Source organism: Erithacus rubecula, assembly GCF_903797595.1.
Source record: "Erithacus rubecula genome assembly, chromosome: 3".
In the NCBI taxonomy this organism is placed as follows: Eukaryota; Metazoa; Chordata; class Aves; order Passeriformes; family Muscicapidae; genus Erithacus; species Erithacus rubecula.
The window spans coordinates 737,798-765,724 of NC_136689.1; the positions used below are offsets into that span (position 1 = coordinate 737,798).

General features: G+C 52.7%; 2 protein-coding genes across 2 annotated transcripts; both read right to left on the bottom strand.

Moving 5' to 3' along the window:
• Nucleotides 1–13,186: 13,186 nt before the first annotated feature.
• CDC25A (cell division cycle 25A) lies at nt 13,187–25,772 on the bottom strand. Its single transcript, XM_079301552.1, has 16 exons — nt 24,528–25,772; nt 22,840–22,919; nt 21,762–21,816; nt 21,402–21,428; nt 21,237–21,273; nt 20,779–20,880; nt 20,013–20,108; nt 19,276–19,410; nt 18,530–18,604; nt 17,792–17,941; nt 17,452–17,544; nt 16,964–17,026; nt 16,759–16,857; nt 16,015–16,145; nt 14,937–15,048; nt 13,187–13,647 (listed from the first exon to the last, which is right to left on the bottom strand). Exons 1-16 carry the CDS (start codon nt 24,677–24,679, stop codon nt 13,507–13,509), a joined length of 1,548 nt encoding a protein of 515 aa, XP_079157678.1. The 5' UTR covers nt 24,680–25,772; the 3' UTR covers nt 13,187–13,506.
• LOC306800114 (vespryn-like) lies at nt 25,034–27,922 on the bottom strand (the record flags this gene model as incomplete). The annotated part of the gene is given in 7 exon segments (XM_079301903.1): nt 25,034–25,118; nt 26,120–26,253; nt 26,255–26,283; nt 26,974–27,006; nt 27,223–27,336; nt 27,592–27,616; nt 27,842–27,922. Coding segments are annotated over 7 exon segments (453 nt in total). The 5' UTR covers nt 27,875–27,922.
• Between the last annotated feature and the right edge of the window lie 5 nt (nt 27,923–27,927).

The following is a 27,927-nucleotide window of genomic DNA, read 5'->3' on the forward strand; positions in this document are numbered from 1 at the left end:
TGTCCCAGTGCCAGACAACAAATCCCACCCAGCCCTTCCACACCAAACATCCCCTTGCCAGGAAGGTTTCTCAGGCTGGGAAGACTTTTCTGCCTCTGCTCCCAAGCCCTGGCTGGCACAGCAGGGCAGAGTGAATCAGCTCACCCCCGAGGCTGGGGCAGAGAGGGGAATTGTCCCAGCTCCAGAGCTGGGACAGCTGGGGTGAGGGTGTGACTGCAGAGCTGGTCCCAAGCAGCACAAAGTGCTGCTCCAGCCAGAGCTCAGCCAGAGCGTGGCTCACACTGCAATTACAAGTTGCCTGGAAATGCCAAAGGATGAAAGTCAATCTGTCATCTAATTTAATCACCGTGTTGTTAAAGCCCAGCTTTCTGGAGAAGACAACATAAACACAGGCTCTAGAAGGCAATTTCATCCCTTGGGACTCCACAACAGACCTGAGACCTGATTGTGAAATTCCATCATTGCAGGGAGGGAAAAAGTGCCAATAATATCCAAAGCTTGTGCTGAAAGGCCACAAACAGCCAGGATTTCTCTACATCTCTTTCTGCTCTTGCTTTTAAAAGACACAAGAGCTGGGGGAAATGACAGCAGCTCTCAGTACTATGGGGGAGAATAATTTAAATTCTTATTCATCTCCCAAAAATGAGTGACTTTAAGGAAGGGGGTGGAGGGGGGAGTGAATGTGCTGCAGTTGCTTGGAGTAGGAATACAATTCCTTCATACAAATCATGGAAAATAATGATAATCCAAGGGGAAAAAAAATCTTGGCAGGCTATGAAATTCAAAAAAGGCAGAAAAGTAGAAAGTCTGAACAACTGCAGAAACAAAAAGACTGAGAGACAGCCCCTCTGCAGCCTCTTGAGAGATAAAACAGATTTTGGGGAGAGCAGGCAGGTCTCAGGGCCAGCAAAGGAGGCTGTTGGCAACTGATCTTAAGTATCATCCTGGCACTTTTAATTTTTGCAGCCAAGAGGATTTATCACAGAAAGCAGCAGGGCAGCAGACAAGCAGGAATTAAAGGAAATCTGGGCCTCCACCTCTGTGAATTGATTATAATTGGAAGCATCCACCAGCCAAGGATCTAGGCAACCAACAGCCCAATTCAGCTATTTTCAAGTTTTTGATAAACTGAATGAATCCCTAATAGCAGCACTCAGCTGTGGAGTGGTGTCTGCATTAAAAACTGCTTTGAAGGGGCAGAAAACAAACTCTGAAGGAGTCAAAGCCCCCCCTTGTCCAAACTGCTCCCAAATTGTCTGATTTGAGGAAGGTTTGTGGCAGCTGGGAAAACGAAATGTCACACCAAGTCAGTGATAAAGAAATAAGTGCAGAAGATCAGGCATTGAACAGGGAATGACACAGGCAGAGCAAGCTTGGGAAAAGGCTCCTGGAGGGGTGGGGAAGATGAGAGGAGAGTGGTGAAGATCAGAGAGCTCCCTGGCAATTCACTCCTGCCAGGGAGAGATGAAGGTGCTGGCACAGACAGCAAACCCTCAGGACATCAGGATGCCCCGTGGGAGGGGGAGATGGTGGCTGGGGAGCCTGAGGGACTCAAGGATCCTTTCCCAAATGAAAGCCACTCCCAGAGGTGGTTGTGCATCCTCATGAGTCACCCAGTGCAGCCTCTGCTCAATCCTCTGCTCAAATCCTCTGCTCAGGGCTTGTTCAAGAGGGCACGTGGGCTGGAGGGAACCTGGCATGGAGGTGACAGGAGGAACTGTACAGGCAACAGGGAGTTTGGGAAGCTGGGGGGTCACTTGGTGCCCAGACAGATGGGACAAGGGGTTTCAGGTGTCTCAGCACTTCCCTGAGGTGACCTTGAGGCCATTCCCTCCAAGAGGAGCACCCACAGTCCATGGAGAGCTGCTGGAGCTTGTGTCCCTGTGGGAGAAGCCTTTGCTGAGTGCCAGGCCCATTACTAAATCACTGAGAGAAGGTTTGAGCTGAAATCCAGGCTGAAAACCCTGCAGACTGTGCTTGTGGCTTCTGTAAACCCTGTGTGAACCCAGATGAGGCCAGGACAGCATCCAGATCCTGCCAGGAGAGCTCTTGGAAACCTTCACAGCTCTTGATCTCAGGGAGCAGAGAACCTTTTAATCTCTCATTGCAGAGGGAGTTTTGGAAAGGGAATCTGCTTGAAGTCGTGTCCCATGTGGACATCACTCCCTTTCCTTGTTAATGGATTACTTCTGTCAGAGTTGGCCTCAGAGCAGTTTTCAAAGGCAGTGAATTAATTCTGCTCCCTCTGAGTACAGGCTCCCATGGCTGTTGTCTCCTCTCCTTGGCCATGGAGTCTTTTAAGGGAGAATTAGGGATAATCAGCTTGTCACAAGTGTCAGGAACGTGCTGCACAGAGCTTTACATGCTGACAGAGCAGTGCTGGTTGTAACCAGCCCAAGCATTTCCCCAAAATTAGTATCTAAATAAATCCATTCCTTTGGGAAAGCATCTGCTTTGGAGTTAAATTATTCCTGCTTTGAACATTAGCACATTTTTTCTAAACTTGAGCTGTCACCCTACCAGAGCACAATTAAACATTAAGTCTGCAACAAATTCCTCAGGAAACCTGAGAATGTGAAACCACTGAGAAGAACCAAATGACTTCAATGTCAAATTGCTGCTTCAGCAAATGGAAGCAGATTTGGGGCACTGGGGGAAGATGCAATTTCTGGGATGAGAAGATGAGCCACAGCCATAATGAGTGTTTTGCCAAGCCTATATCTGGTTTCAAAACCTTCCCACAGTCATCCCAAATAAGCACTGGTGAGAGAGAGTTATTAAAGAGGGGATGGACTAAGAACAGCCTGAGCATTAATGAATGACTGCAGGTTTGCAAGAAAGCTTGTTAAATGAGGGGAGCTGCTCCAGGTTCTCACATGGGGACAGGGCTCTTGCAGCAGGGGTGGGAAAGCAGCTGGAATGAGCCTGGTCCAGCAGGGCTCCAGGTCTGAGCTCTGCAGCTCACAGCACTGCAGAGGATGGTTGGGCTGGGAGAACCTTCAGGGTCACCCAGTGCCACCCTTCCACTGTCCCAGCTGCTCCCAGCCTGTCCAGCCTGGCCCTGGGCACTGCCAGGGATCCAGGGAACAGCCACAGCTTCTCTGGGCACCTGTGCCAGGGCCTGCCCATCCTCCCAGCCAAGAATTTCCTCCTAATAAACAATCTAAATTATCCTTCTTCAGCTAAAGCCATTCCCTGTGTCCTGTCCCTCCATCCCTTGTCCCTCTCCAGCTCTCCTGGAGCCCTTCAGGCCCTGCAAGGGGCTCTGAGCTCTCCCTGGAGCATTCCCAGTTCTCCCAGCCTGGCTCCAGTCCTGGGGGCTCCTGGATCTCTCCAGCTTCTCCAGCTCCTTGTGCTGCTGGGTCCAGGGCAGCTCTGCAGGTCTCAGGGTCTCACCTGAGAGCACAGAGGGGCAGAATTCCCCCCTCAGATCCCCCAGAGAACACCAGGATTCCCCTTCCTGCTGCTCCATCCATCCCCCAGGGCAGAGCTGTGTCCATCCCAGCTCTGGGTCCCTCTGGGTGTCCCTGTGCCACCTCCAGGGCTCCCACCCAGCAGTGGCACTGCCTGCAGCAGCCCTGACTCCTCCAGAGGAGCTGCACAGACACAGGAGGGGAGATTAAAAGGAATTGAAGCTCTCCAGAGTCTGGAGAACCTGGGCAGGCCCTTCCAGGAGCTCTGGGATGTGACCCTGGGCTGGAAGGAAAGGTGACAGAAGGGCAGCAGTGCCCCTGATTTCCCTCTCCACTGCAAAAAGCCACGAGTGTAATTATGGCTGCACTGCCCTGTGTTAATTACAGCCCAGCACAAATGCACTCAGGTGTTTTAGCAGAGGTGACTCTTTATCTTCTGGCTGGGCCAGAGCAGCAGGGCCTTGCTTTTTAAACCTTCACCATGAAATGGGAGACTGAGAAAAAAAAGAAACTTCCCTTACTTGTTCAGAAACTGAAATTCCACCCCAGGTCCTCGGGGAGCACCAGAGCTGGCAGGAATGCTGGAGCTGGGGACATCAGGAATGGGGACCACAGGAGCCCCTGCAGCTTCCAATCCTCTCCTTTCACTGCAGGGATGGTGCCTTGAGGCAAAATTAATCCTTTTTTCCTTTGCTGATGGTTCTTCTGACAAGGTCCTGCACCAAACTCTCCATGAGCTGCCCCCAAGTTGGGCTCTGGGCTGGGAGAAGAGAACCAACAGAATTTGGCAGCGTGCTGAAAGACCACTGGAGTAAGGATTGTGTTTCTAGGATTAGATAAAAAGAGAAGAAATCCTGGAGGGTTTGTGATGAAAGAGAAATTTTTTTTGTCTGCATGGTAAACACTCCCCATTATTAAAGCTCATTAGGATGTGATTTGCAACCAAATATTACAAATATGGCTATTTATTACCAAATTATCCCATGGTAATCCCTCAGGGCTTCCCAGCCAGGACACTCCAGCACAGAGAGTGGAGATAATCTGTCCTCTGGCAGCTGACAACAGGCAGCCTCTATTCAGAGAGGAAAATCAGGCTCCAAGTGCAAGAAGAGCTCAGGAAAAGGAAGGAAAAGGAAGGCTGATCTTAGGGAGGCTTGGAGCACCCATCACCAACACTCAACCCCAAAAAAGGCCCAGATGGGGGGCTTGGCTGTCTGCTGCTGTTCAGTTATCACTGCAAATGCAGAGAGCTGAAAACAATCAGCACATTTTCAAACACTGATACTCATTAAAATAAAATATTTCCTTTTCTGCCAGGCCAGTGGAGGAAATGGAACCAAACCCCTGAGGTGGCACCGTGATGTTGTGCAGAGCCTCACCAGGGGCAGCAGCTTCAGCTGAGCCCCACACAGGTTCTGCCTGGTTCTAATCTTTCCAGGCCATTAATTCTGCAGCAGCTGGAGCTGCTAAACAAAGAGAGCATCAAAGAGACATTTTGTGCATCTACATCTCTATAACCATGGGCAGGAGGGAGTGCTGCTGTTGTTTCTTCAGGGAGTCACAGAGCCCAGAGTGGTGTGGGCTGGAGGGGATCTCAGAGCTCATCTCCTCCCAGCCCTGCCATGGGTGTGGAAATGAGCAGGTGATGTTGCTGTGTCACCTGTGGGAGGCTGTGCAGGTCCTGCTCCAGGCTGCAGCAGTGCTGTGTGCCATGGCAGGTGTGGGGCTGGAGGAGCACCAGGGGGTGAAGGGAAGGAGAAAACACCAGGCCTTTCATCCCTGTACCTGCTGTCCCCACCTCAGGCATCCCTCACTCAGGGGCTGCACTCCATGGTCCTTGTGGGCCCTTCCAACCCAGGATATTCCAGGATTTACTTGTGAGAGAAACACCCAGGGGTTGCCAAAAAGCACCTCCTGCCCAGTTTGTCCATGCTGGCACATAAACCCCACAAAGGAACACGTACCAGTGCTGAAATAATCCCACAAATCTTGGCTGCTCTTATTTGAATATTGAATTTCTTCCCACAGGAAGTCTGATGAAACATGGAAGAGCCTCAGGACTCTGATTGTGCTGGGGGAGAAAATGGGAAACCCTCTTGTCTCCTGGGCTCCTTCAAGCACAGACTGAACATCCTGCACACACAGCTGGGCTGGGAAGAGCTGAACTGTTCTGCTCTTCTCTGCTGGAACAGCTTCTGCTCCTGGGCTGGTTAAAATGCCTTGCACTGGCTGCTCCCAGCATCTGACCCTGTGACTCCACTGAAACCCAGCCCAGGAGAGCTGGGCAAGGCTCACCCAGCACAGATCCAGGGGGAATTGCAGCACAGCCCAGCTCTGCTTGGCAATAACCCACTTATTCATGAGTGGGTGGGTGTCTACATACCTCTGTCAGCAGCAGCAGCATCCCACAGGAAAAAAAGGCCATTCTGGCTGTCCTGTGGTGAGGGAGGAGAAGGAGCCTGGCTGGGATTCCCCCACCACTTCCAGGAGGAGGGAACAGCATCCAAACTTCAGCTCTGCCGTCGGTGTTCAGCAAGGCAGGGAAGCTTCCAGCCCAGAGTGGGGTGGCAGGGGAGGCTGCTTCGAGGGCTCTGCATTTTCCTGGGGCTCAGAGTCCTCCTGGCAGCAGGAGGGTGAGGATGCCCCGGCACCGCATCCCCCGGGAGCGCCTGGCCCCGGCTCCAGCGCTGGGAAATGCCCGGGATGCCGAAAATTCCCTCTGTGCTCAGCCCGGCTCGGGCAGCAGGGGCAGAGCTGCCGGGCTTGGCTGGAGAGGCTGACCTGGAACAGAGAGCAGACAGAGCAAAAGGGATAAAATAGGAATTTATCGAAAGCATGAACCTTGGGCAGTGCAAGGGCCTGAATGGGGCTACACCCAAATCAAATCCCAGATGGGTTTTTACTTTTATAAGTTTTGGTTCATCTACACTTTGGGGTCGCTTATCCAGCCACAGCCCCAGGCTGTGCAGTCTCAGCCCCTGCTTTGCCCCCTTCCCTTGCCATTGTTTCTGCTTTTGGGTACCACTTGTCCTTGATTCTCTAGCTGGGAAGGAATTTTGTCCAACTCTCTGTGAAGAGAATTTACTAACACCTAACATGGAGTCAGAGTTATACACTAAGCAGCAGAGATTCTGAAAAATATAAAACTGAAAAGCCAAGGCATCACCAGGAGATGCTCTGCGGGCAGGAGCAGTGACTGTGAGTGTGTGGCTGTGACTGTCTGAGGGCGGTGACACCCCCAGCACAGGGTGACATTCCCGGCACAGGGTGGTGACACTCCCGGCACAGGGTGACACTCCCGGCACAGGGTGGTGACACCCCCGGCACAGGGTGACACTCCCGGCACAGGGTGACACCCCCGGCACAGGGTGGTGACACTCCCGGCACAGGGTGGTGACACCCCCGGCACAGGGTGGTGACACCCCCGGCACAGGGTGACACTCTCAGCACAGGGTGACACTCCCGGCACAGGGTGACATTCCCGGCACAGGGTGGTGACACCCCCGGCACAGGGAGGGACCCCCTTCGGAGGGATCCGAAGCTGATGGAGCCAGAGCAATTCTGAAGGGAAAGTGTTGGGAAGGATAAATCAGGAAAACCTTATAAATATGATTGCTTAACATAAGATTTCGAGAATATGGAAACCATAAGCGAGATTGCAATAAAAGCCATCTTTGAGATACCAAACCTTAGTTACTAAACAACTAGAAGACAATAGGATGGCTGGCAAAAAGTAATCCCCTCTTGATAGAACAATGGTCCAAAGGTCAGAGACCCTGCTAGCTTGGCAGAAGGGCTCCAAAGAGTAGTTTTTAGGTTTAAAGTATATACATGGCAATGTAATGGTTCCTATAGGCTGTATGTAAATGCTGTAGGATTGGTATTATGGATTGGACTGGTTAGTGGAAATTAGAATATTCAACATAGAAGAAGATTTATTGTATTGTAAACGGGAAAATCACTCTCTTACTTCCTTCTCTTTCCTCTTAGAACTCTCACTACCCCCCACTCTCTCTCTGCCCTGCTCCAGCTGTGGCTGGCAGCTCCAGCAGGGCCCTTTTTATCCAGCCCTGTGCAATAAACCACAAGTTTCAAGTCCTACCTTATAGAGATCACTCAGTCTGTCACGACCGTCCTGACCACCCTCCCATCGCACAGTGTCCTACAGTGTCCTGCAGGGGCTGATGGCCAGGGGCTGATGGCCAGGGGATGATGGCCAGGGGCTGATGGCCAGGGGCTGATGGCCAGGGGATGATGGCCACGGACACGCTCGGGCTGTGCAAACAGCTGCTGCAGCTCCAGGGAATGGAGATCCCGCTTCCCCCCGTCCCTGCCCAGCTCAGAGCCGTCCCTGCTCGCCCCCGACCCTGCAGGGCTGGGGCACACAGCTCAGGATGGATCAGATCCTGCCTGGGGTGAATTTGGGGTGAAACCCCCCAGGAACAGCCCTCTGTCTGGTTGAATTTGGGGTGAAACCCCCCAGGAACAGCCCTCTGTCTGGTTGAATTTGGGGTGAAATCCCCCGGGAATAAAGCTTCTCTTTTCCAGACTGAACAATGCCAATCCTCCCAGCCTTTCCTCGCAGCAGAGCTGCTCCATCCCTCTGATCACCGTGGGACCTTTGGGTGCTCAGACTCTCCCCCAATTCCAGCTGGATGGAGCAGCCCAGGGGCTGAGCATTGCTGGGGCTGGTGGGGATGTGCCCAGCTGTTCCCAGTGCCGATTGTGGCACCACTGCTGCTGCAACAGGAAAATGTGCAGGACCAAATCCATCCCCTCCACACACAAACCACTGGCTCTGCACCCAGGAGAGCCCCAAACAGCCCCAAATTCACTTGTGCTCGCTCTGCTGGGGCAGAGCCCACATTTCCCAGGACTCTGGTGATGCCAGGAGAGTTCCCAGGAGCACAACGTTCCCCCATCGACCTCAGCACTTGCCAGACTGGTTCAGTGGGTTTGAATCCTTTGTCATTTCCCAAAGAGCAGCTCTGTTCCTGAGCCTGCTTCCCAAAGGACAGCTCTGCTTCCCAAAACACAGCTCTGCTCCTAAACCTGCTTCCCAAAACACAGCTCTGCTCCTAAACCTGCTTCCCAAAACACAGCTTTGCTCCTAAACCTGCTTCCCAAATCATGACTCTGCTTCCAAAAAAACAGCTCTGTTCCTGAGCCTGCTTCCCAAAGCACAGCTCTGCCCCTGAGCCTACTTCCCATAAAAAGAGTTCTGCTTCCCAAAGAGCAGCCCTGTTTCCCAAAAAACCAGCTCTGCCCCTGAACCTGCTTTCCAAATCATGGCTCTGCCCCTGAAATTGCTTCCCAAATTGCTCAGCCTGTGTGCCAGGGGCTGGTGGCAGAGCTGGGGACCTGTTTGGGCTCAGCTGTAGCTCTGGGACAGCCCAGCCCCGGGAGGAGGAGGAGGATGGTGGGAGGAGGAAGCAGAGACAAACCCCAGCAGCTCTGGCTCCTGCTAATTACAGCAGCTGCTAATTACAGCAAGTGTCACCCACAGCCAGGACTGTGGCTGCCCAGGGCTGTTCCCAGGGCACAGAACAAACCCTGGCACCTCCTGCGCCCCTGCCAGGGCACGAGACCCTCGGGACAGGCCAGGGCACAGCCCAGAGGGGCTCCTGGCAGCCTCCCTGTGTCACAGAGCCCTGATGTCACACGGGTCACCATGGGGACAGCTGCCAGGTGACCCTGAGTGCCAGCCACGCTTCCTAACCCATCACCAGCCCCAGGGCTCCCCTGGGGGTTTCCTGGGGCAGGAATCCCAGTGAGGAGGTCTCAGGGATGGGCACCACAGAGCTGGGGTTGGCAGGGGCTGCCTGTGGGGTGTTTGCACCCATTCCTTCCCCACCCTGCTCAATTCCTTCAGTGGCACCCCCAGAACACCACCAAGCACAGCCCCAGGGTCCCACCCATGGGAGAACCACCCCAGGGGGACAATCCCTGCAGCAGAATTCCATCCTGGCCCCAGCAGGGTCTCCTCCCCTGGGCCCTCTCCCCTGTTCCATTCCCATCTCGTGGCCCTGAGCTGGCAGAGCCATGTCCATGTCTGGCACAGGGATGTGCCACAGCCTGGGGGATTTCCCACATGAGGGAAAGAGAAAGAAGGAAAGGACACTTGGCCACGTTCCTCTTGGCTGCCTTCCACTTTCTGCCTTTGATGCTGTTCTCCCATTTTATGGCTCCTTGCTGGAGCCCCAGTGAGTTCATCCAACAGCAAGAGCCAGGACAGAGCCCTGGGGCAGCACCCCCAGAGCAGATAAACCCCAAACCCAGAGCTCCTGGTGGGTATCTCAGTGCCATCCCTCCTCCATGCCCTCAAACACCAGGAGTGGCAGGAGGGGACACTCAGGGGACACTCAGGGGACTGGGACAGGCCCACAGAGAGCTCTGCCAGCCCCAGAGCTGGCACCAGCCCAGAGCAGCTCCTTTCCAGCCCTGCTGCCTTTGGGGACCTCAAACAAGGACCTTCCACCCTGCCTGGCAGCCCTGGCTCCCTGCTGCAGCAGGGCCTGCCTGGTGACACAGGGGTGGCACTGTCCCCTCACTCTGAGCAGTGACAGAGGGGTGGCACTGTCCCCTCACCATGAGCAGTGACAGAGGGGTGGCACTGTCCCCTCTCCCTGCACAGTGACAGAGGGGTGGCACTGTCCCCTCTCCCTGCCCAGTGACAGAGGAGTGGCACTGTCCCCTCACCCTGAGCAGTGACAGAGGGGTGGCACTGTCCCCTCACCCTGAGCAGTGACAGAGGGGTGGCACTGTCCCCTCACCATGAGCAGTGACAGAGGGGTGGCACTGTCCCCTCTCCCTGCACAGTGACAGAGGGGTGGCACTGTCCCCTCATCCTGAGCAGTGACAGAGGGTGGCACTGTCCCCTCACCCTGTGCAATGATACAGGGGTGGCACTGTCCCCTCTCCCTGCCCAGTGACACAGGGGTGGCACTGTCCCCTCACCCTGTGCAGTGACAGAGGGGTGGCACTGTCCCCTCTCCCTGCCCAGTGACACAGGGGTGGCACTGTCCCCTCTCCCTGTGCTGTCACCCCAGCCAGGATTTAATCTGAGGAATTTCTGCTGTTTTATCTCCCTGGCAAACCCTCAGCCTGGGGGCAGGGGGCTCCCCCAGCCCTGCCTGGCACTGCCAAACCTGCAGGAGCTTGTTGGGGAATTTGAGTGAATTTTACCTGAGCAGCAGCACTCAGAGCAGAGCTCCTGCTTTGCCCTTTGCTGGGTCTCACTGTGCTCCTGCCCCCAGCCAGGACAATCCCTCCTGGCCCAGCAGAACCTCAGGGGGAGCAGCTTCACTGGGCAAAGAACTGCAGAAAAGTCCCAATTTTGGGATTCACAGGGGCTGGGCATGTGCAGGGCAGGAACAGGACCTGGAAAGAGCTGCTGCACCAAGAGGCAGAAAAACAAAAACACAAGGTTTGTTTGAAAAGATGCAAAAGGATTTAAAATCAGAGAATTGCCTGGTTATGGCTAAAATCCCCTTTTGTTTTTCTTAAGGGAGCCTGAACAGCACTGAGGCAGCACTGGAGGGTCTCCAGCACCCACTGCCAGTTCCCAAGGGTCCCCAAGGGCTGCAGGAGCTGTGGCACAGCAGAGCTTTGGCCACTTGCAGTTGGCCTTGACTAGCCCCAAAAACAACATGAGGGTCCTTCAGGCCACAAAGGGAGGGGGGTGTGGGAGGAAACACTGAGCTCTGCAGCACTCAGGGGCTGGGGGTGAAGCTGAGGAAGGTTTAAGCTGCTTTCAACATCAGTTTTCAGGGTGACAGATGGAGGGAAGGGGGGAAGATACCCCACCCAGTTCTCTGCTCCAGCTTTGGAGGCACAGGGCTGGATTTCCCAGGGAAGCTTTTCAGTCTGACCCCATTGTTGGCCACCTGCTCATCACAGCCTCCACACAACAGCCCCCTCCAGGTGCTCCCCTGGGAAAAACTCCAGCACAGAGCAGGATCCTGAGCCAAAACCCCAAAACCCAGCTGTGACTGTCCACAGCATCGATGGAGTGAGGGGAGCACACAGATCTGACAGCCCTGAGCCTGGAATCCCAGAATGGTTTGGGTTCAAGGGACTTCAGAGCTCATCCTGGGCCATGACAGGGACACTCCCACTGTCCCAGCCCTGCCAGGGATCCAGAGGCAGCCACAGCTGCTCTGGCAGTTTATCCTGGAGGAAAAAGCAAAAGCACAAAAAGCAGCAAGCACCAGCCTGGGGCTCCCCTGCCACAGCAGGGACAGCAAACAGCTCATCCATGTCCTGCTGCAAGGACAGGTGGAGTCAAGAGCTTGGATTGCCAGGACTTCATTCCCCTGAGTGCCCACAGCACTCTCTTAGTCTTGATGGCAGAGTTTGGATCCTGTTTGGGTCCCTCTCCCTCCCCAGGACTCCCAGCACACAGAACAAGGTGGGCTGGGACAGGGGGGTCACATTTGAACCCTCTGGGGTTTCAGACATTCCCAATCCCTGCACAGGGTCAGCCACACCACTCACCCCCCAGCTGAGGAGCAGTGGGGGGAATGAGATCCAGGAGAAGTGCAGCTGTAAACCAGGATTGCTGCAATGGTTTGCTCCAGCTGAGTGACCTTGGAAAGGAGCATCCTGCCCCAGGCCAGTCTCCATCTGCTGCTTCTGGACACAGAGGAGGAGTGAAAACATTCCCAGGGAGCAACTGTTGGATTAGAGTGGGACTGGGAAATCCTGCCCAGCCCTTGTGGTGCTGAGCTGGTGCTTCACCCCTGGGGCTGCCCCAAAGGGCAGCTTGGGTCACTCAGGGCCTCCTCCCACCCCTCATCCCCTGCCCAAAGCAATGGGGGAAATGTGCAACCAGCACTTCTCATTTAACATTTCATCATCTCCCCATTCAAGGGATGCAGCTTTGAGGGAAAACAGCAACATTCCAATTTTTTTTTTTTTTAAACAAGAAAGAATTCCAAGTTTAATCCTCTTGGCAGCAAAAGGATTAACAGCAGATTTTAAGAAATAGGTTTCCAAAAAAACAAAACAAAAAAAAGCAACTTAAAAATTCCACATAGGACACCTCCATTTCAATATTTTTTGACATGGATACAACAGAGTGAACCAGGAAGTTCCCAGGCAGGTGGAGCTTCCCAGTAGCACCAGTTTTCACTGGGAAGTTGGTGTGAGGAAGATGGATTTAGAAGCTGGGGCTGAAGTGACCCCAAAACCAGCAGCAAATCAGTTTGGGACTGCAGAACTTGCTCAGCTGGGGGGTCCAGCACAGCCAAGGAAGTTCTGCTTCCCTCACAGATAAATTCCAGCTCCTGCCTTTCCCAGCAGACACAGAAGTGTCAGAGCAGCTTCCTGGGGTCCCTCACAACCAGGATCTGCCCTGGCAGCATTTCAGGATAAAGAGAACAACTCACAGGCTCAGAGGCAGCAGCAACACCACCGACAATCCTGGGATCACCCAAGTGCTGAACCCCCCAGCTCCCAAAAACTCTCCCTCCACTGAAACACCAACTCCTCCAGAAGCAACACAAACAGATATGAAGCAGAACAGCCTGGAGTAAACGAGGTGAACGTGATGTTTATGAACAAGAAGCAACTTTCCCTTAGCTGGGCTCCCAAGGCTCCCCACAGCATTCTGCCTCATGGGAATCTGGAGCCATCAGGGGACATTTCCCATTTTCCTTCCCCATGACAATACACAGAACCAAAAACTGCAGCTGAGACAAACAATGACCCCCCAATCCCCCCCAGCAGAAACAAGGTTTAAGTACAATCCAGATGATCCAACCGCAGCGGTATTGGCTTCATTTGACTGTATTTAAATAAAATTAAGCATTTAAAAATGAACAGGCACTACAAAACCCTGGCAGTGCTGACACCCACCAGCCCCACCAGGCTGTCCCCACCCTCCCTGGGCCATCTGGGGGTGTCCCACAACACGAGAAGCCACAACATTTTCACGAAGCAACGTAACCAAAAGAACCCCCAGGCCAGGACGGTCGGGCTGGTGGGGCCAAGCTCCAGGTGATCCCAGGGAGGGGAGGAGAGGGAGCACAGGACACAGTGATTCTCCCCCTGCAGCCCCCAGGCTGGGCAGTCCTTGCAGGTCCCTGCAGCCTCAGAGCTTCTTGAGCCGACTGTACATCTCCCTCTTGCTCTTCTCGCCGGCCCAGGTGCGGCTCTTGGTGCGGAACCTCTTCAGGTCCTCCTTGAAGTCCTTGTGGTGCATGGGCCTGTAGCTCTGGGGCTCACAGAAGCTCTGGGGAAACAGCAGAGGGGGTCAGCTCAGGGATCTGCACAAACAGGGACAGACCCCCTGCTCCAGGACAGACACACAAAGCACAGGGATATTCAGGTTACAGCCACCAAAACAAGGGCTCTGTGTACAGGGCTCTCATCCCAAATTTCCTGGCAAACAACACTCAGGCTGAGCTGGTTTAGAGTTCACCTTGGAGAGGCACAGACTGGAAGGATGTTCCAGCTCAGTGGGAGCTGATGGTGCCAAGGCTGTGGATTCCCTCCAGGCAGGAGCAGCAATCACTGCTCTGACTCCAGCCCAGAGCACTCCCTGATCCTCAGGACAGCTCCTGTTGCCTGTCCCCTGCTGCCACCTTGAGGCATCACCCCCCCTCCTCAGAACAGCCCAAAATTCACAGGGACAGCCCAAACCCAGGTGTCCCTCAGGCCAGGGCTGAGCAGATCAGAGAGAGCCAGAACCCAGGGCAGCACAGGCTGCCAACAAGCCAGCACCCCACAGGGAAGCAGTGACAGCCCCACCCAGCTGGCCATGGACAGGCCAGGTCACTCCCATCTCCCAAGGGATGACTGAAGTGTGGGGTCCTGAGGATCTGATTGTGTCAGAGCAGCAGGACAGATCCCAGCAGCACTGGGACCATGAAATGCTGCAGGAGCAGGAGCCAAGGGACAGGAGAAATCCCACCCCTGAAGTGCTGGGAAGAGCTGGAGGGGTGGTTTTAGTTTCCTTGTTCCAATTAGAGGCTGCAAACTCCAAGCTCAGGTTTCAATTTTGCTGGTTTAGGACTGTACAAGACCTCAGCTTTCCATTTATTATCCAGCAATTACTGTCAAGCCTTGTCTTCTCCCCTGTCTGAGCAGACTGAAATCCTTTCTCTGAGTGACAGTTTGTTCTAAAGGGGCAGAAACCACTTCTATTTGACTCTTGAGACAAGTGGAAAAGCCCTTCAGCTGTGGCAGGAAGACAGCTCTGAGACAGGAACAGGCTGAGCTGCCCTGGGAACAGCCCAGAGAGAAAGAGCAGGAAAAGCCCCCCAGCCAAACCACTGCCCCAAAGAGAAGTCTGAGTAGCAATAAACTGGCACAGATAAATAATATATAAATAATACATATTATTTATCTACTGTTTCTCCTCTGAGTGTGAAAGAGATCACAGAAAGTCTTGGGTTGGAGGGACCTAAATTATCCCACACCTGCCATGGGCAAGGACACCCTGCACTATCCCAGGCAGCTCCAAGCCCCATCCCACCTGGCCTTGGACACTTCCAGGGATGAGGAATCCACATTACTCACCTGGCACCTGGAGAAGAAATCCTTGTAGCCCCCCTTGAGCACATAGAGCTCTGGGTAGTGCAGGTTGGGGTACTCATTGCTCAGCCTGTCCTGCTCCCTCACAAACCGACACCTGCAGGGGGGAAAATCCCATTAAATCCACATCCAACAACTCCCAAAGCTGCACCCCAAACATCCCATCCTTCAGTGGAGGAGCTGGAGCTGCCAGGGAGAGGCTGAGGAGCCCCACAGGCACAGCTCAGAGGATTTTCCTTTCCCCTCTGAACATTGCAGTGCCCAGGCTGTGCCAAAAGCTGCCAGAGGTGACAAACAGCACGTGCACAGCCCCTGGAGCCAGGCCAGCCCCCAGTGCTGAGGTGTTGGAGTCTGAGTCAGGGGTCTCTGAATTCTTCAGAGACAAATCAGAGTGCAGGGATTGAATAAGTTCTAGAGTGAGTTTGAATGTTTTTAGTAAGTAAAAGGTCTGGATTTCACAGCAGTAGCTTGTGTTCTAGTGAGGGTTGAAACAGACTGAGATCTTCAGTAGAGGCTCCAGGCCCACAGTTACAGACAGTGCTTAGATACAACAGAGCTGCAGTAAGAATATTGCTGACATTTCTTAGATAGAATTAGATTGTATGAGCAATTGTACAAGTAACCTGGTGTGCTAAGAAACTAGAATTCTATGGGTTAAGGAGTGGTGGTCTGAGTTTGAATCTTAGCTTGTTGGAAAAATCCTATATAAGAGTTTGTATTGGGGAGAGTTTTTGCTTTTAGCCATTGGCTTTTGCCAGGGCTTCTAGCCATTCACTTATGGCTTACTGCAGCTGCTTCTGCCACTGCTGTGCCATTGCTATTGCCTGTTGAGACTGATGTGCTTTGCAATAAGATGTGCTTTGTAATAAATAACCTTTTTAACTATTATTTAAAATAACCCGACAAGCAAGAGCCTAAGAGCTTGGGGCAGCAGCCTATAGAGCTCTGGAGTGTGGTGCCACAGAGCACCCTGGGGGTGAGAAAGAAGCCCCAGAGCTGTTGCCAGCCAGAGGGGGGACAGGGACAAGGGGCAGGGGACAGGGGGCAGGGGACAGGGACTCACATGCGCGGGCCCCGCTCCGAGGAGAACTCGCAGTGGAACACGACGATCACCCGCTTGTTCTCCGAGGGCTGGATGGGCTTCTTCAGCAGGAAATTCTCCACCTCCTCCTCCATGTGCAGGTTTATGGCACCCTGCAAGGGCACAGTGCCAGCACTGAGTGCAAGGCAGCAGCCACAAACTCATCCCACTTCCCTGGGAGCCAATTCCTCAGCTGGGTTTGCAAAAACCACCAGGACACTCGGAACTGGCTGTGTGTGATTCCTCAGCCAGAATTCTTTCTCCATATTCCATCCATCCCTGCCCTGTGGCAGTGGGAGCCATTCCCTGTGTCCTGTCCCTTGTCCCCAGTCCCTCCCCAGCTCTCCTGGAGCCCCTCTAGCCACTGGCAGGGGCTCTGACACTGCCTAGGTGACCTGTCCCTGGTTATGTTTTACACAGCCATTTGTTCTTTGAAGTCTGTCATTGAAATGAAGTTGAACATCCCAGTTTTAGCTTCCTGGACACTGAGTGCCACATCCCCTCCTCTGCTCACAGAGAGCAGAATGTCCCCTCTTTTGAGGGAACAGTCACTCCAGAACCCAGATGTGAGCTCAGTGTCCAAACCCAGGCAGTGGCTGAGCATGACAGGATCCCCTCAGGAAAAACATCCACAGGGCCTTGGATAAAAATCAGCCCCACAGGGATCCAAGTGAGCTCAGGCTGCAGCTTCAGAGCACCTGCACTGCTCCTGTGGGGCCAACTCACCTTGATGTGTCCCCCTTCATACTCATAGGGGTATCTACAGTCAATTATCACACACTGCTTGATGAAGCTCTCAAACTTCCCAGTCAGCACAGACACAATCTGAGAAAAAAGACCACAAAAAACAGAGGTCAGTTGTTTCAAGCCATTCTTGTGTTGTTTCCCAACCTCCACTAAAGAATTTTTCTGGCTCTCTTGGAGCACTCACCATTTCTGAGTCGATGTACTTTAAATCTTGATGTTTCCCATCGACTGTGTCAAATAAATAACTCTGGAAGAGACAGAATTGAGAAAATTCCAGCTGTGAGTCACGTGGGTGACAGCACAGCATCCAGCAGGTCACTCTCTAACAGATACTCTGCTGGCCAGAACCTCTGCAGGAGTTAAGACTCCTAAGAATGCTAAAATCAGCACAGAATTTAGTTTTTGGCTCCTACACTAGAGGGATTTTACAGGGCTTTCACCACAAATGGATCACTTTGTGTTTAAGTTGGGACATCCCCTTCTCACCAACAGCCTCTCCTGGTTGTTAAGGTTGGAAAAGACCTCCAAGATCAAGGCCAAGGCAGGTTTATAAGGGAATAGAAAAGCCTCTATAAAGGGGAGTGTTTTTCTGGGCTGGTTTGAGACATCCCCACCAGGAGAGGCCCTTCAAACACTTCATTCAGCACTTGGCCATGGAATGTCTGGAATTACCTTGGAGAAGTCCCCAATAAGGTCCCTCTGGTCACTGTCCAGAATGCTCTCTATCTCTGCTGTGGAGGGCTGGGTCCTCACCAGCTTCAGACACTGCAGGACACAGGAGAGAGATCCATGAGCACCATGGGATGTTCAGGCACATCCCAGTGCCTGTTTCCCACAGCTGACAGCTTGGGGTGCACTGCCCAGGCCTGAATTGCCCCCTGCTCACAGCAAAGCTCAGGTTCAGGATGGAATTGCTACCCCAACAATCCCAGCAACCTTCACAAACCACAGCCCAGCTCTGCATCTCCCCCTTTCATCAGCTCTGGCACAAACTGGATGCTGAGCCACCAACCGTGGAGTCCTCAGAAGTTCCAGGCAGGCTTTTCCTCTTCTTGCTTTTCCCTGGAGAATTCTCCTCCTGGGATCTCTCCATCCTTTTTTGGGTGGTTCTTCCTGCAATGCCTGACATGGATGAAGAGCCAAACAACCTGCACCTCTTGGCCTGTCAGGGAGAAGAGGAGTTGAGTTGTCCAGCAAAGATTTATAAAAGAAAATAAACACAACTCAGGCTTTCAGATGATTCCAAACTTGGCCTTATTTAAGGCACCACCAGTGCACAGCAACAGGGGGCTGCTAATCTGAATTATCCAGGCTTTACATTTCCAGTAACACTTGTTTCTGGGGGAGCTTGGAGCATCATAAGCTAGATAAAGAGCCAGCAAAGAGCTCTACACCAATTAGCAGCCAATTAATCAGCAGATTAAGGAGCTTTCTGCTGGAGCCTAAACTCCCTTCCCAGTCTGTTATCAGAGGATCAGGTTACAGCATTCCAGGTGAGTCTGTGCAGAGTGAATTCCAGATATGCCAAGGTTCTGATAAGGGAAGTCAAGATCTCACATTTATGAAGTGCAAATAGAAATTTTACACCAATAAACGCCGATTGTTCCACACTGCCAAAGTCTGCCAGTTGAACTGCTCCAGAGATAAGAGGATCCAGCAGGGGGCTGATGATTTAGGGGCTGCAGGGCACAGTGGGATCAGCTGTCCCAGCTGCCAGGGACAGTGCCTGTCCCTGTGTGGGGACACTCACCCTGTTCTCTGCTCTCCTCATGACCAGCGGCGCCGTCCAGAGGCTGGACACGTCTGAGGGCATCTCCTCATCGTTCTGGGGAGAGGGAATTCACAGAATTACTGGGTTGGAAGAGACCTTCAGAGCTCATGCTCACCCACCTCAGCACAGGAGACACTGCAGGTACAGCTCCTGCATGGCCCAGGCAAACACCCCAGCTGGACTCAGCTGCCAGAGCACCTTCAGGGATTTAACTCCATTACCAGTGCAATTCTTAGGGGAACAGTGGAACCGAGCTGAGCAGAAGATGAGTTTATCAATTCATTGATTGATTAACAAAGATGAGCCTTTAAGCACTTCAAATTCTCTTGGAAACAGTATTGTATTTAAATGGCTCAAAGCAATCATCACCTCTGACTTTTTCAGCAAGGTTCTAAAGAAAAATGCCAACTGTTCAAAGAATTCCCTCAGTTCTCAAACTGAAAATAATTCACTTGCTCACACCCCAAACAAATCCCACTGGCTGCACTAAGAATGAGCACTTATAAGATAAAGAACACCCCAGTGTGAGCTGGAGAAGATGATGAGAACTAATTAATCTCCTTGTGGGAGATGTCCCTGCCCAAGGCAGGGGGTGGAACTGGATGGGCTTTAAGGTCCCTCCAACCCAGACCAGTCTGGGATTCTGTGATTCCCAAAAACCCAGCATGGTGCAGTTTGGTGCAGAGCTGATTTGGGCATCTCCACCCTACTCCCTCTGCACACACCTTCAAGTCCTGGTCATCCAGCAGCTCCAGGAAGCCATCATCATCCTCACTCTCTGAGGAGGGCAGGGAGTGCTGCTGCAGGAAGGCTGCCCTGGAGTTCTCCTGCTCCCCCGAGGCTGCTTCCCCCATGGGCAGCTGAGAGGAGACAGAAGCAGTTTAAACATCATTCCCTGTGCTCCCTGCAGGTGCTGGAAGCACAGAGGGGCTGCCACAGCTCTCTGCACTTCAGGGAGCACCGTGGTTACTCCCAGCCCTGAGCTGCAGCACAGGCAGGAACCAGCAGGGTGAAGGGCTGTGGATCACTTGGCCCCCCAGCTCTGTTTCTGTACAGTGATTTATCAGCTGCTTTTTCTAAACAACAGGGTATGAATAAGGTAAATTTTCTCCCTGAGTCACATCTGGACACAAATCCCAGCTGCACTTACACAGTTGAGTCTGTTGTTCCAAATGAATTTTCCTGAACATTAAGTATCAACTTCACTGATCATTTCAATCCCACATCAGTGTCCACACCCCCCTTCAGTTACTGAGCAGAACCTCAGCTCTGTGCTGACTTGTCTTTCCCAGAACAATGCTTCAAATTTCTCATGAGCCAAAAGGTGAGAAGAATTTTCTTATCAGGCAGACAAACAAGTTTTTCTGTTTGCCACCTGACTGGCATCAGCACTTCAGAACCTTGATATAGTTATTTTCATCCCAGAGAATTAGGTGAGAATTAGTTGAAAAGAAGCAAGTACCTGAGCTGGAGATGAATTCTGCCTTGCTGCAACACCCCTCCCATCACGGAAGCCACGAGAAGCTGGCTTGGTTGGCTTCTTAAACTCAAAGGATTCCTGGAATAAAAAACAGCAAAAGGATCATTTTACCAAAATGACAAACTGTGTAAGTTGCTTGGATCCTTTCATCTTTTCAATGTTTTCAAGCTGCCTGATATTTTGGATTCAAGCTCCCTGCTGCCAACAGGAATAGTCTGAAGGTGAAAGTTTTAAAATTAAAGATGTTACAGGAGTGTTTGATTTAACATAATCCTGCATTTATGCTCGTGGCATCACCTACAGGCTTCAGGGCTTTTCTATTTCTGTCAATTCTCTGCAGAATAATTCCCCAGAGGATTTCCAGCAGCCAGGGCAGGCCCAGGACACTGAATCCAAGAGAAACCAGAGTTCCCCATGGCAGCAGTGGGAAGAGAGGGGGTGACCTCCCCAAACCCCTGCTGGAGGCACCTCTTGTCCAGAGCAAGCAGATTTTCCTTTCCCACAATCAGAAATGAATCAGGGTCAGTGGCACAAAGGCAGAACTAGGCAAAATCTTCCCAATTTTTATTCTTCCCAACAGTTTGCAGCCACTCTAATGATTAGAGCTGCAAATTCCCTTCAGTAAAACTGTGCCTGAAGAAGAGCCTGGCAGGGAGGAATTGAAGCCTTTCCCATCACATTCCCTGTGCAGGGCTGTGCTAATCCAGCTGTCCCTGCCCTCCCACTGGATTATCACAAGAGCACTCACATTTTCCTTGTTTTCATCCTGCTCCAAAGGCTGGAAAGCATCAGTGTCCAGAGAGTCAGAGTGGTTTCTTTTCAGAGCAGGGCTGCAGCCCAGCAGGCTTTGCTGCAACACAGAAGGGACAGCTCAGGACTGTGCATCAGTCCTTGCACAAGCACATTTCAGGCACTAAAAGGGTTAATAAGGACTGAAAAGTCTCTGCGAATTTTGCACACCCTGTGCAGGAATCTTGGTACAGGCACCAAAATGCTTCAGTGCACCAGTGATGGAGGCACATCATGGGAATTTCACACTAAATTAAGTGAGATTGGGAATGTACAAACTGCAATTTTGACATTAAGCACCCCAGCAGCTGCTGTTGAAGGCAGAAAATTAACAAGTATTCAACTAAATGCATTCAACCAAAACTGTGATAAATCCTTTAACACAAAACATAAAACATCAATCCCACTCTCACTTACTGGCAGGGAATGGATTCTTCTGAAAGGTATCCGAAGGCTACAACAAAAAAGAAACAAAATTTATTTCAACATTTTGCTATAAAAGGCAGTGACATGCACAGAAATCACCCCCTCCCCCACAACTCTAAAAGAGACACTGAGGAAGAATTTAAAATAGAATTATACCTGCTGGCCTTGATTGCTTTCTCAAACCTAAAAGCAAAGAATCAAAAGTTAGACTTGAAGGCCTTAAAGGTCTTTCCCAAATTAAATGATTTTGTGGTTCTTAAGGCACAGATTTAAATCTAATGTTAAAAAATGCAATTGAGACCTTGGTGCAGCCCCAGCCTGCAGGGAGGTGCCAGTGCCATGTGCAGGGCCCTGGGATGGGCAGGGCCAATCCCAGCATTCCAGCCTGGAGCACATGGAGAGCTGCAGCAGGGAAACCCCAGTGCCAGCAGAGGAAATCCCTCCCCAGGCCTCATTAGCCCAGGTTTGTTAATGATTCCAGGTTTGTTAATGATCCCAGGAGCCAGGGGAACTCACGTGTCCTCCATGGTGTCGTGTGAGGTCGCAGGGCCAGGAGAATCCAGAGCCAAACCTGCAGAGGAGACACAGAATTCCCACTGATTTATATCCATTTATATTTAATCTGCTGCAGATTTCCACAGAAAGACCCAGGAAATTCATGTGGGAAGTCCCATTTGCAGCCTCACCCCTGTGCAGAATAAAAACCCCACAGGGGGTTTTGGCTGTGGATCATCAGGGGCCAGGGCTTGAGGAAAAAACAGGAATCATAAAAAAAAAAAAGCCACCCCAACCCTGCCTGGGCTGTCACTCACATGAGATACTCTGTTTATCCACCACACACCTTCATAAGCAATTTAATCCTTTGGGGTTTTGGGTTTTTTTAAAAGCCATGTTTACAATTATCTTCCTAAGAAGAAATTTTGGGCTCATTGCAAAAAAGCAGCAGTAAAATGTCCTGGAGTGAACAGGAAGCACTTCAGAAGCACAAACCAAGCACAACTTTACAGCCCCACAGAATTATGGCACAGACACATCCAAAATCACTCCAGCACAGATTCCTGAGGAGCCACAGAAAATGGGGATTTAGCAAGGCTGGTTGCTCTATCCTGCTCTGGGGTGTGTGAGTTGTATTTGTGCTTTAACACTTCATAAAGTTCTTTTTTAGGCTGAAAGTGCCCTCAAAATGGGGCATAAATCCAGGTGGGAGCACTGATTTCCCTGAGCTGCAGCAATGAAGCACCAGAGGGAATCTAGAAGTTATAGGTGAGAGCTGATTTCATTTTCACTGATAAAACATCTCATGTGAAAAACAGGAAATCCTCCCAGGAAGTACCAGAACTGAGGGGTTTCAGATCATCAACCAGCCCTAACAGAAAAACACAGGACAAGAGCCACTCACTGGCACAGTTTGGGCTTAAAGAGAGAAAAAAGTGAGGACAATTTGAGACAATTAAAGCCAAAAAACTCCAAAACCATATCCACAGCCCAAGCCATGAGCTGCAGGCTCATAGATCCCTCTCCAAGCCCTGGTGCCATGTAAATGTTCATTGCTTTCCAATTCTTAATCATTATTTATTAGTTGAGGAAGCCCCACCTGAGTCTGTGGACTCTGAAGATGCTGATCTGTGCAATCCATTTTTGGTTTCCACATCTTGATCCAGATTTTCATGTTGCCTGCAAAGGAAATTTGGGATTTGCTTTAAAATCAAGAAATACAACACTGTAGGTAGGTACAGCACAGGTGGGCATCACCTGGATTTCTATCAGTTTAACTTCCTGGAATTGCAACCCTCTCTTTGGCAGCCACTCTTTTAATTCTGATTTTGCATAGAGAAATCAGTCAAATTTCTAATTCAAATCCATTTTGATAAATAGTTATCTCCCAAATTTTGGTTTATCTGCTAAACCTCAGTGCTGAGAGAGGAGAAAAATCAAATGGAGCAACACATATAGAAGGGAAAAGCTGCTTGAGTGAGGCTCCAGCACGTGGCTAATTTAAAAAATAAAATGTAGCCAGGGCTACAAAAATCAAAGGGCTGAATAATTTCCATGGGGGGCACTGCCAATGGTTTGCAGGAATCCCAGAAATCTGAAGGAGGGAAGGACCATAAAGCAGGTGGTTGCAGAAATGAAAATGCCAGAAAAAATCAACAAACAAAAACCCATTGAGACCTGAGTGGGCCAGAACAAAACAGGAACCCCAGAAGGGAGAAACTGTGGGAATAATGGGATTAGAGGAATTGAGAGAGCAGGAAAATGGAGCAGCTGTGGCTGGATTGTGAGAACAGGGAGACAGAGCAGAGAGCAGGAGGCTGCAGGACAGGGAAGGGACACAAAGATAATTTTGGGAGAGAGGGAAGCCCAGGAAAGGCTCAGAAGGGAGGGGGATGCCCAGAACAGAACCAGGGCAGGGGGAAGGATCCCAAAACGTGGATCCATGTGGGATGGGGGCAGGAGCAGGGAACAGAGGGGAGGCATCACCAAAGGGGTGGGGGGACCCTAAGGCAGGCAGGGAGGTTTGGGAGGGGGAAAACTGAGACCTCGTGGTGGGTGTGGGGAGAAGAAACAGCCCCGGGAGCTCTCGGTTTTTTGGGGGGAGGGTTGGGAGAACTGCAGGCCTCGGTTTTAGGTGTGGGAGCAAAAAAGAACCTTCAGTGCCTCATTCCTGGTGGAGAAGGGACCCCCCAAGGCCTCCAGGAGAGGTGGGGGAAAGGGAAAAGAGGGATCCACGAGGTTTTGGGGTTTTTTGGGGGGGTGAGGGCAGATGGGCACCCCGAGGCCTTGCTGCTGGCAGGGAAGGAAGAATAGGGAAGGAAATGAGTTCCTGAGATCTTGCAGTGGAGAGGAGCGAGAAAAGACATTGCCGAGGGTCTGGGGAAGTATTAAAAGCCATCCCTGGGGCTTTGGGGTTTGAGAGGGGGGATAAAGACAGCCCACGGGTTTGGGGTGTTTTCGGGGAGCGGGAATGCCATAAGGCGGGAGGGAATTACGGGGGTGGACGGAACGGAAGGAAAACGACTGCTGGAGGCTTTGGGGGTTCTTATAGATGGGGGAGCCTCGCATCGGGTCCGGGAGGGGGAAAAAAACCTCTTGGAGAGGGGGAAGAACGTCCTGGATTGGGGACAAAGTGCCCCGGAGGGCTGATAGGGGTGAGGGAGAGGTGGAAGAAGCGGGGGATGAGCTCTCCAAACCTCGCTTTTTTTTGGGGGAGGATCACGACAGAGGCGATAAAAACGGGGGTGCCCGGGCCCAGCGCTCGCAGGGCCCCGCGCCCCGACTCACCCGCGCCCCAGCTGCTCCATGGTGAGGCGGAGATCGGAGAGAGGCGAGAGCTCATCCTGAAAGAGCGCCTTCACCACGGCGGGCGAGGCGGAAGACGCCGGCGAGAGAAGCAGGAGGCGGCGGCGGTGAGAAGCGTTCGGGGTGGGATCCATGGCAGTGGGAATAGGGAATCCAACGCAGCCGTCCCGTCCCTGCCGTCAGCGCGGCCGCCGCAGCGCTTTGACCCCAGCCGGTACCCGTCGCCCGCTCCGAAGCTGGCGCCAAACCGCGGCTCAGCCAATCAGCGCGCGGCGTCCCGCGGGGGGCGGGTTGTTTTTTTTCAAACCTCCCCTCCCACCGCGCGCGGCCCGGCCAGTAGGAACGGCGGCGCCGCGGCCAGGCCCCGCCCACGGCGGTTGCTTGGCGTCGCTTTGAACCAATAGGAAAGCGACAAAACCGGGGTGGGAGGGATGCGCGCCAGCGTGGGGAGGACTACATTTCCCAGCATTCCTAGCAGGCGCGCCGCGTTATCGCTCCTTGCGCTTCGTGCTGGGGAATGTAGTTCCCGCCTCACAGCGCCGCCGCTTTGCCGCCATGTTTCCGGCCGTCTCACTTTAGCCTGGGCGTGAGGGGAAAATGGGGAAGATTAAAGAGAAAAGGCACAAACTCAGCAGATGGCACGGCCTCGCTGAGACAAAGCGTGCTTCCCACATCATTTCTCCTCAAAGAGCCATTTCCACATCATTTGTCATCAATGAGCCCTCCACGAGAACAAAAGCCGCTTTACGAGGCGTTTGGTGAACAGCTGGTGAAATAAAGCAGGGCACATCCCTGCGACACCAGCATGGGGTCACGAGTGACGAGCAGGAGAAGAAAGACTTGACAGCCCCCCACTTGTACTCCACACAAACTCTTTAGGATACACAGCTTCTCCTCAGCTCAGGGCTGGCAGATCTGTGCTGTCCAGTCCCTGGCAGATCCTCTGCCATGTCTCTCCGGTGGTTCCGGTGGTCCTGCTGTCTCCAGTTGATCACTTTGGATTCAGATCTCCAGAACATGACCCATACCCTGCATGCCTCTGCCTGGTTCCTGGTTTAGACAGGGTTTGTTCCTTCCCTGACCACCCCAGACCTCAGAGATTCCCCATCACACCCCCAGCTCCTGCTGCTCTTCCAGGCGTGCCCTCACTCCCGCTCTCCCTCCCTCAGCATTTTCCTTTTTCACAAACTGTTTGAGCAGTTAGCACCACTATTATCAGTTCATGGCTCCAGCACAGCACAGCAGCAACAAAGGACAATCAGAGCCTCTTCCCGCCTCACTCCCGATGATTTTATGCCCCCAGTGCCCACAAGGAGAGGCAGGACTCCATCCCTGTGGGATCTGGCCAGGATACGCAGATATCCCCAGGCAGGACAGCACTTCTTTAATGCTCCGAAGGACTCAGCGAGGGGAAATGCAGAAAATCGCAGAGGGGATGCAGAGCTGCAGGGAGTGTGCAGTGTGATCTGTGCCATTCCACAGCTCCTCAGGACCCAGATCTTCCCCATGGCCACGGTGACCGACTCCTCCAGGGACACTCCCGTGGCACAGTCACCCCCTTTCTCGACCTCCACCTCCCAAAGGTGAACCCCCAGGAGCCCAGGACACTGCAGCTGCCTGTGAACCTCTGGCAGGTGTCAGGGAGGTTTTGTTTTCTATTTTCGTGCCAGAGGGTTCTGTGGTCCCGTGAGAACATCAGGTAAGGACTTTGCTGTCTCTGGGTTCAGTGTCACCTGCTCTAAGGGGTGACAGAAACATCAGTCTGTGCTGCTGAGAACAGAACCAGCACCTCTCCACCCTGCACCACGGGGCTGGGATGTGTGCGGGGAGCACAGGGACATGGGACACAGGACCCTTACTGTCCCCACGCTGCTGTGACAAGTGCTCACCCAGCTCAGAACTCTGCAAGCAGCCACGCTCCAGAGCCAGAGCTGCCCATCCATCAGGGATGTTCTGCTGCCATCCCGTGGCCATCCCACAAAGCCACACTGGTGTCACCGTGCAGTGTCACCACCGCAGACCCTCTGCCAAACCCACTCCTAGGGGACTGCAGGGGGGAAACTGAGGCACGACTGGCCTGTGCTCGAGGGCATCATCCCAAAAGCAGTGTGGAGAGCAGCTTCAGCACAAATGGTGCCAGCCAGACCTCAGCCCAGTGATGCTGCATCCTGTTGGCCCCAAGCACCTGCAAAAGAACTTCTGATCACACCTAAATGCCTAAAAACATGTACAGCCTCTCTGCTTAACTGGGCACAGCCTGGCACGGCCTCCTGCTGTCACAGCACAGCATCCCTGGTGCTGCCTGGCACGAGGACACAGGTGCTGGGTTTAGATGTGGTGTAAGCCTATCCCTGCACCCAGAACATGAGGAAATTCATCCTGGAAAGGGTTTCCCCCTCAGTTGTGCACACCAGCCCCAGAAAATTACCCTTTTCCCAGTCTACCCCGCTCTGCAGGTTCACTGGAAGAAGGAAAGGAAGATGCATGAGTGTCTCTCCTGTGGTACCTTTCCTGTTCCCCATCAGGGCAGCAAGGCAGATGTGGGGCCCAGCAAAGCCCATCCTGGGGATGGTTCCCATCTGGAGCAGCAATTTTGCTCCTGAGCCCCAGGCAGTGAGGATTTCCTGCTGCCAGCCAAGCCCAGAGGAAGCACAACAAGGAGCCAGCAGAGCTTTACCTTTGATTTTGGCTGCCATGTCCACAAACAGCTGGCTCATCTCAGAGAGGCTCTCAACTTTCCTCTGCAGCTTGGGGGGAACTGGCTTTGGGATTGGGGTGCTGGCTGCCTTACAGCTGAGGGAACAACAGGGAGAGGAGCTCAGAGCCAGGAGGCAAACAGGGAAATCCCTGCAGCCACACAACCCAGGGGAGCTGGGTCCCAGCTATCAGCACAGGAACCTCATCTTTAGGAGGGGTTCCCAGTAACAGCACATGAAATCCCAAATCCTCATGGGGGAAAACCACCTCCCTCCCAGCTCCTGCAGCGTTCCCAAACCTCTTCCCAAAGGAGCTGTGCAGGAGGAGAGGGACACCAAGCCTGTTTCATAGCTGCTCAGGATTTTGCCAACATCCTGGAAGAGAGAAAACACAGGTGAGCTCTGGCACTGCTGAGAGAGCTGCAGTGTCTGCCCAGCTGTGAGAAGCAGGTTAATGGGGCTGGGGGTCACCCACACCTCATCCCACCCCTCCCTGGCCTCAGGGCTCTGACCCACAGCGGGCACAGGGTGTGCAGGGTGCCAGGTGGGTGTCCCCAGCCCCACCAAGGGTCACAGTGCCCAGGGAGGGTGCAGCCTCACCATGAGAAACTCGACCATCAGCTTGTCCTGCATCTCCTTGATCTGTGCAGTCACCGTGTCCAGCAGGCACTCCCTCTCCAAAACTC